The 7,829-nt window shown below is 49.9% G+C and overlaps 1 protein-coding gene across 4 annotated transcripts; it reads left to right on the forward strand.

Annotated features, from left to right (window-relative positions):
• The first annotated feature begins 219 nt into the window (after nt 1-219).
• LOC100279531 (uncharacterized) lies at nt 220-5,485 on the forward strand. 4 transcript variants are annotated; one of them, XM_020551492.2, is made up of 7 exons: nt 220-799; nt 945-1,014; nt 1,104-1,222; nt 1,335-2,298; nt 2,900-3,187; nt 3,273-3,347; nt 4,918-5,485. In XM_020551492.2, exons 1-7 carry the CDS (start codon nt 511-513, stop codon nt 4,919-4,921), a joined length of 1,809 nt encoding a protein of 602 aa, XP_020407081.1. In that variant the 5' UTR covers nt 220-510; the 3' UTR covers nt 4,922-5,485. The 4 variants fall into 4 exon arrangements, with proteins under 4 accessions (XP_020407081.1, XP_020407080.1, NP_001146001.1 ...); XM_020551491.1 differs by lacking the exon at nt 4,918-5,485 and adding an exon at nt 3,440-3,589; NM_001152529.1 differs by lacking the exon at nt 4,918-5,485 and having other exon boundaries at nt 254-799; nt 3,273-3,559.
• The last annotated feature ends 2,344 nt before the right edge of the window (nt 5,486-7,829 follow it).

Consider the following 7,829-nt stretch of genomic DNA (forward strand, 5'->3'; position numbering starts at 1 on the left):
GATATTATATGTTTCCCGTTGCAACGCACGGGTACTGACCTAGTAAATTATTATGTTAATTAAGTTGATAGTTATTGTTTATTAAAATAAAGAGAATGAGATATAGATGATTGAATTTAGATGATGTTGTTAGAGATAAAGAAGATACAAAAGATTGCATCTTTTAGAAGTTGTTTTAAATGACATATAATATTAAATATTTTTTGAGGGAATAAAACTAGGGAACGTTGAAGAGTCCCGTCCCGTCGTGCACCAACATGCCGCCGCAGCTGCTCGCCAGCTCCATTATTGCCTCTACTCCGCCATCTCCTTCCTAATCGCTCGCCTCGTTTCATCACCTGAGCTCTCCTAATCTCATTCACCGTTGCTTGCTCTTTGAATTGCCTTTGCCCCCATTTGCTTTCCTGTTTCTTCCATCCCATCCGTACCAGCTGACGGTGCCCGGGTTCCATGCCCAGCGGCCAGCGCCTTGTGACCTGATCCGCGGCTCGTCCATTCCTCCCTCCGTGAATGGCTCCTCCAGCAGGGTCTGGGGCAGCGACGGAGGGAGGGCCGGCACGGCGGCGCGGCACCGGCACCGGTACCAGCCCCGGCCGCACCAAAGTGTGGGTCGAGCCGCCGGGCAAGAGCCACCACCAGACCCCGGCGCGGTCGCTGCCCCCGCCCTCGCCCCCGGCCCCGTCGGTGGCGGCCAAGAGGGTGTCCGTGGTGTACTACCTTTGCCGCAACCGCCATCTGGAGCACCCGCACTTAATCGAGGTGCCGCTCGCCGCCCCGGAGGAAGGTCTCTACCTGCGAGGTCAGTCAGCCATCCCTCTCTCAATAAAGGTGCCGCCTTCCGGTTCCATCTGGGGGTTCCAAATTCGCCATAAACTCGCTCGCCGTGCGTACCAACAACTAGCTAGCTCATGATGCGAGTCGCGTTAATGGCGTTGCTGCTGCAGATGTGATTAACCGCCTCAACGTGCTGCGCGGGAAGGGCATGTCCTCCAAGTATTCCTGGTCTTGCAAGAGGTACTGCTGCATTTCGCAAGCCAACCTTTGTTTTTTGCTTTTGTCTGCTGTTCCCTCCTATTGTAATTTGTATCGCATGGCATCGCCAGGAGCTACAAGAACGGCTTCGTGTGGCACGATCTGTCCGACGACGACCTGGTGCTCCCCGCGCAGGGCAACGAGTACATCCTCAAGGGCTCCGAGCTTCTTGACCGCTCGCCGCCGCTAGGTATCTCCACGACTGACTGACTGATTGGTTCTGTGTGTGTGGCCTGGCCTCTGAATGTTTTCATTTTCATCAGATCTTGGTCCAATTTGTGCTTGTGCTTTTCTTGTTTCAGATCGGCAGCAGAATGGCGTTAGCAACCCAAAGGTGGAGGGCCTCAAGCCATGCAAGGAAGAGTCCCCTCAGTCGCGGGGCTCGCAAGAAGGATGCTCGTCGTCATCGTCTTCGTCTGCCCTTGGCAAGGAGATCTCACCTCCACCTGCCACTCGACGGCCACAGCAGCAGGCGCAATCAGCAGTGCTGCCATCGTCGTCGGCTTCCACCAACCATGAAGATGACCTGTGCCCGACCGCGCATTCAGGCTCGTCCGGCAACCAGTCCCCTGAACCTGCAGGAAGAAATGCTCCATTGTCAGAGGCTAGCTCCCCGGGACCTTCCGAATACAGGGTCTGCAGACCCATCGGAGCTCAGGATGCCGCGACACAAACAGATGACAGTGAGAGGGATGTTGCTAAAACCCATACTTGCGTGGTCGGAGTGTCCATGGATACGACGTTAGATGCTGAGATTCAGGAATGTCATCAAAGGAGCTCACTGCTGTCACCAAAGGTACCCAAGATTGTTCAGGAATCACCGGCCCTGTGTTCCTCTGATGCTTCACCGGGTGTCAGAGTTGAGACCTTGGAGTCCCTAATAAGAGCAGAAGCCTGTAGGAGAAGTAGCTTTAGAACACTAGAGGAGGAACACATGCTTGGCCCAATTGGTGTGAAACTGAAGCCAGCCAATTTGCTAATGCAGCTTATCACTTGTGGATCTATATCTGTTAAAGAACACCGAGGCTTTGGGTTCATCCCAACGTACAGGCCTCGGTTTACACAAGTTGAGTTCCCTTCGTCAGTGTTCTCCACTCCTGTGGCATTGCGACACCTTGACAAAATCCCCTGCAATACAAGAACAATCGGGACGAGAGCTCCAGAGTCTGAACGTTTCAGTGGGAGCTTGGTTGAGACCAAGATGCAGGACGAGTCAAGGAGAGGAATCAGCTCACTCAAACGCTCATCATCTTATGACGAGGATAGGTATAGTATACGACACAAATGATAGTGTAGTGGCCCCTAGGGGTGTTGCCACACCGTTAATTTTCTTCCCTGTTGAGGAGGGTGGCTAGATTGCTTAGTAAGAACGATGCATGGTTTCAACCAATTTGGGGAAAATGAGCTCGTTCACCCCTAGTGTAGCCTATCATGCTTCATTATCTTCTGATCAGTAGTTACTGTGTGTTTTATTATTTCATACATATTCTTTAGTCACACTTAATGTTGGGTGCTAAGTAGTTGCATTAATATTGGGTGCTAAAATCTCAAGTCAATTTCTTATGTCTTCATTCATGTGATGATACTATCCTAGACTAGGTATAGAAGATAAGACACTCCAACTATAAAATCCTTGAAGAAAAATGGTGTAATTACTTTGCACTTAATTTAGATATCAAACTTAACCTGGTATCTACAATGTGTCACTAAACTCTGTCCAAGCTAGAAGTATGCAGACTGTCCCTTATCCTTCAGTATTTTTTTAATGTCGCTCAAGCAATTTGATGTTCAAATATGGTTAGGATTTTGTTGGTACCACTGGGTTTTACTGACTTTTGACCCAATGCCTCCTTTGAACATTTTTCAGAGTTTATAGAGCAGCACATTCCAAAAGTGATACAGAAAACTCTTGTGAGTCAGGTAGTTTCAGGTGTCTTCCGCAGACTATCAGAATCATATCATGTAAGCAATCGAGAAATGGAACAATACTCTCCCCTTTCTCTGATGTGAGAAACAGCTCTAGTCAACAAGAATATAGTACTAGATCCTCACCACTGGGTTCATCAAAGAGTGCAAGCAATAGGATGACTGATCCATCACTGGGTAAAGTAGATTCATTCCACAAGGAAAAGGACATGATCAAGATCGAAGAAAGTTGAGTTGCCTCTCACTGTTCTCGTATGTCCATCTACTGGTTTTATCTCTAGATACTGACAAAAAAGACCATTTTAAAACTGCAGGCTTCCTTCTGGAGCTCGGGTTATAATCCAATCTGCACCTTTGTGTGAAGATAGTGATGGCAGCAATGAATCACTGTAAGGGGCTGTGTTACATATGTTTTTTTTCTTTTTATTTCATTTTACTGAGAATGACATTTGTTGGAATTTGGTGCTTGTGTGTGGCATAGCTTTTGGAGTAGGTTCAAAGGTATTGATTTTGTAAACTGTGAATGTGATAGTCAACATTTTCTCACACCTTGAAGAAGAGAATACTTTATCTTGCTTTAAAAGGTCTGCTTTTGTATCTTAATGCAGTCAGTTTACTGGCTTTATTTCTTCATCAAGTAAACAAGCATGGGTTGTTTATCAGGCAACGACTGCTATGCAAGCAGTGCTTCTGTGCAAGCGTGGAAGCAAACCATCTGATCCATTATATTACGATCTAACCACAGATACAACCATGGTTTGTTAGGGGGTTTTTTTTATAAAGATTATTGAGCTGGTGGTGGAAAGGTTTAAGTGTTGAATGTGACTTACGGTTGGATCACGATCTAATGGATCAGATAGTTTGCTTACACGCTTGCATAGAAGGACTGCTTGCATAGCAGTCATTGCCTGTTTACCAACCTGATATATTAATTTGCTGTTTTCAAATATTTTTTTGGGGAATGGAAGATTTTATTGCCTGCTAAGATCAGTACATCGAGTTGATACACAGCCTTGGAACAACCTCCCATGACCTCTCTGCCTAAGTGATAGGTACACAACTTAATATTAAAAAAACATTCTAAGCATACTCTAGTGCATTCAAAAAGAGGCAGTAAAAGAAGACTTGAAAGGATGGAGATTTAGCCTTGAACAAGAGTGCATGGAAAACAACTTACATGTACCGACACCTTGACCTACCTCAACTTGTTTGGGACAAAGATTTTGTAGTAGTAGTTGTTGTTTCTCTAGTGCATTCAATCCTAAGACTAGATTATCACCCATATGCCCGAGTAAAGAGATCCTATGCCACTTGCTCCAATTATTGTGATTCCGCTACAACCATATCCGAGTTTGGCCACTGAGGCTATCTCCACCAGACTATCGATTGCACTCTCTATCCCACTCTTTATTTCAAACTCCACTCAGTCAACAGTGTGATCTACAGTACAAAACAGTGTTTTGCACGCCATGTGCACGGTTCCTGAGACCGTTTGAAGGATAGCCCAGGAATGAAGTCTGTAGAAAATTGCATAGATAAACTGCAGCAGGAGAAACACAATAAAGCAAACTGAAAATTTTACTGTGCTAGGCAGCGCTGGACACTGCCACAATAAATACATCACTGACTATCCGGATGGATTTATCCGTGCTTGGTGAAACCTTGATAGTACTACGCACAGTATTACATTATTCCTGGGCCACTTGAAAGGGCCTTTTTATTGGGCAGTACGTACATGTGCGGATCTGAGTGAAAAGTGGGAAATGCCTTTTTGTTTTTGTTCTTGTGTGTGGACACTTGGCCTGCTGCCATTGCTGACCTTGGTACATTGATTGAGCCGGAGTGAATTCCTAAAGGAGAATCATAATGCTGCTACTTAACTAGTCATTTTACTTGTCGTAATGATGGATGGTGGCATGGTGGGTACTTGACCTTTTCAGCATTGCAACTGGATTACAGGTAGCATGGTTACTTGAACGCCCTTCCTTCCTTGAGAGAGGGATCGAATGGCCCAGGTTCTGTGAGGGAGGGTGTATGCAGCTATGGGCAGTGGATCTGATCCGATAATGCTGCGCCATGGAGAGCGACGTGCCCTCAGGCAACGCCAGATGCACATGTATTTGTGGAACTGTGAAGCAGGAATACAAGCTGTGTTTGGCTCTGAATTATTTGATCCTCAGTGGCATGTTTCTGAAGTCTGAACGTGAAACGATAGTATCTGGCTCTGAATTTTCTTGTCTTTCGATTCGGAGTATACATGCATGTATCTATGTTGTGTGTTGCCGTCTGAAGCACAAAGCACCATAAACAGGCGGCAAGTATTCTTGTGCCTGTGTTGACGTGTTGTTCTGCTAGGGGTGGGTGAGAGTGGCAGGGCATCCTTTGTCTGTGTTGAGCAGGTATGTGCTTTCTTCTAGTTGTAGATGGCAAAGGGTTGCACAACAACCGACAGAGTGAGGTCTTGAGTGAGAACTGAAAAATGAACCGAGCTGAAGAATCTGTTGAGCATTCTTGGTCTTCGATTTGATTACGCTGATGCATGTTGTGATATGGGTGCAATCCAATGCAATGCTAGAGATATTTTGGATGTTGCAGGAGTTATGAGGCCACAAACAAACAAACGAAGACTGGGAGTGACGTTGCTGTGCTGTGATCTGGTTGCTGCGGTCCTGCCAGTAGCGTGGGGCGTGGACGACGGGTGGTGTACTGGTGAAGACGTCAGCGGACAGCGGTGAAGGGAGATTTTTCTGGTGCGTTGGCTGCGTGGCGTCCAGGCAGGGTTAACGGTACCGTTCCGAAAACGGAAAAATAACCGAAATCTGACCTAAATTTGGTGTTTTTTTAACCGGAAACGTAGTTTAGTTAGAAAAAAATAAAAATTTTGGTAGAATTTATCTGTACTTTATTCAAATTATGTTCAATATATTCACAAATAATTTAATGCCTAAAAACATATGAAACATAAATATGCAAATAAAAAACCGCAATTTGAATGCAACACACATCTATAGAAGCTTACAATTGTGTTATACAATACACAAAGTGTTGGTCCTTGTTCTCGAATGCTTCATCATCAAGAACAAAGCAACGCAATTGTTAATGATTAAAGACCTTATGTCGGGGACCATAATTAGGGGTACCCTCAAGGCTCCTAATTCACAGCTGGTAACCCCCATCAGCATAAAGTTGCAAAGGCCTGATGGGTGCGATTAAGTCAGGGATCAGTCCATTCGAGGGACTCGATCACGCCTCGCCCGAGCCTAGCCTCGGGCAAGGGCAGCCGACCCCGGAGGATTTCCGTCTCGCCCGAGGCCCCCCTTCAGCGGCGAACATATTTTCGGCTCGCCCGAGGCCCTGTCTTCACCAAGAAGCAACCCTGACCAAATCGCCGCACCGACCGACCAAACCGCAGGAGCATTTAATGCAAAGATGGCCTGACACCTTTATCCTGACGCGCGCCCCCCAGCCGGCAGAGCCGAAGTGACCGCCGTCACTTCGCCGCTCCACTGACCAGCCTGACAGAAGGACAGCGTCGCCTGCGCCACTCCGACTGCGGTGCCACTTGACAGAGTGAGACTGACAGACAGTCAGGCCCGGCCGAAGGCACCATAGGAAGCTCCGCTCCGCCCGACCCAGGGCTCGGACTCGGGCTAAGTCCCGGAAGACGGCGAACTCCGCTCCGCCCGACCCAGGGCTCGGACTCGGGCTCAACCCCAGAAGACGGCGAACTCCGCTCCGCCCGACCCTAGGGCTCGGACTCCGCCCTGGCCTCAGCCGGCGGCCTCCGCCTCGCCCGACCCAGGGGCCCGGACTCGACCTCGGCCACGGGAGACAGACTCGACCTCGGCTTCGGAAGAGCTTCCACATCGGCCAACCTAGGGCGCAAACCAGCCACGTCAACAGGAGGTGCCATCATCACCCTACCCCGAGCTGACTCGGGCCGCAGGGAACAAGACCGGCGTCCCATCTGGCTCGCTCCGCCAAATAGGCAATGATGGCGCCCCGCATACTCTGTGACGACGGTGGCTCTCAGCCCCCTTACGGAAGCAAGAGGACGTCAGCAAGGACTCAACCGCTCCGACAGATGTCCCTCCGCCACGCTCCATCGCTCCTCCGACGGCCACGACATCACACCAGCTGGGCGCCAAAATCTCTCCGGCTGCCACAACGACATGTACTTAGGGCGCTAGCTCTCCTCCGCTAGACACGTAGCACTCTGCTACACCCCCCCATTGTACACCTGGATCCTCTCCTTACACCTATAAAAGGAAGGACCAGGGCCCTCTTAGAGGGGGTTGGCCGCGCGGGGACGAGGACGAGACAGGCGCTCGCTTGAAGCCGCTCGCTCCCTCTCCCGCGTGGACGCTTGTAACCCCCTACTGCAAGCGCACCCGACCTGGGCGCGGGTCGAACACGAAGGCCGCAGGATTCCCACCTCTCTCACGCCGGTCTCCGGCCGCCTCGCTTTCCCCCTTCGCGCTCGCCCTCGTGCTCGACCCATCTGGGCTGGGGCACGCGGCGACATTCACTCGTCGGCTCAGGGACCCCCCGGTCTCGGAACGCCGACAGTTGGCGCGCCAGGTAGGGGCCTGCTGCGTGTTGACGAACAGCTTCCCGTCAAGCTCCAGATGGGCAGTCTCCAGCAACCTCTCCAACCCGAGACGGTGCTCCGTTTCGGGAGTCTTGAGTTCATGTCCCTCGACGGCAGCTACGACATGATACTCCTTCCACCGCCGCGCGACAACGACAATGGCGGCCGACAGCCCGCCCGCCGGCGGCGGAATCGACGACGTCTTCCCCGCGTGGTGGAAGAACAACCTTCGAGCTCACCCCGCCCTCTTCCCCGCCGACGGAGGGTAAGGCGGGGCAAC

This window comes from Zea mays, chromosome 4 (genome assembly GCF_902167145.1).
Source record: "Zea mays cultivar B73 chromosome 4, Zm-B73-REFERENCE-NAM-5.0, whole genome shotgun sequence".
Classification (NCBI taxonomy): domain Eukaryota; kingdom Viridiplantae; phylum Streptophyta; class Magnoliopsida; order Poales; family Poaceae; genus Zea; species Zea mays.

Coding starts and splice junctions, on each gene's coding strand:
- LOC100279531 (XM_020551491.1), top strand. CDS start 511: ATGGCTCCTCCAGCAGGGTCTGGGGCAGCGACGGAGGGAGGGCCGGCA. Junction 800..944: donor GGAAGGTCTCTACCTGCGAG/GTCAGTCAGCCA, acceptor TTGCTGCTGCAG/ATGTGATTAACCGCCTCAAC. Junction 3,188..3,272: donor ATGATCAAGATCGAAGAAAG/TTGAGTTGCCTC, acceptor TTAAAACTGCAG/GCTTCCTTCTGGAGCTCGGG.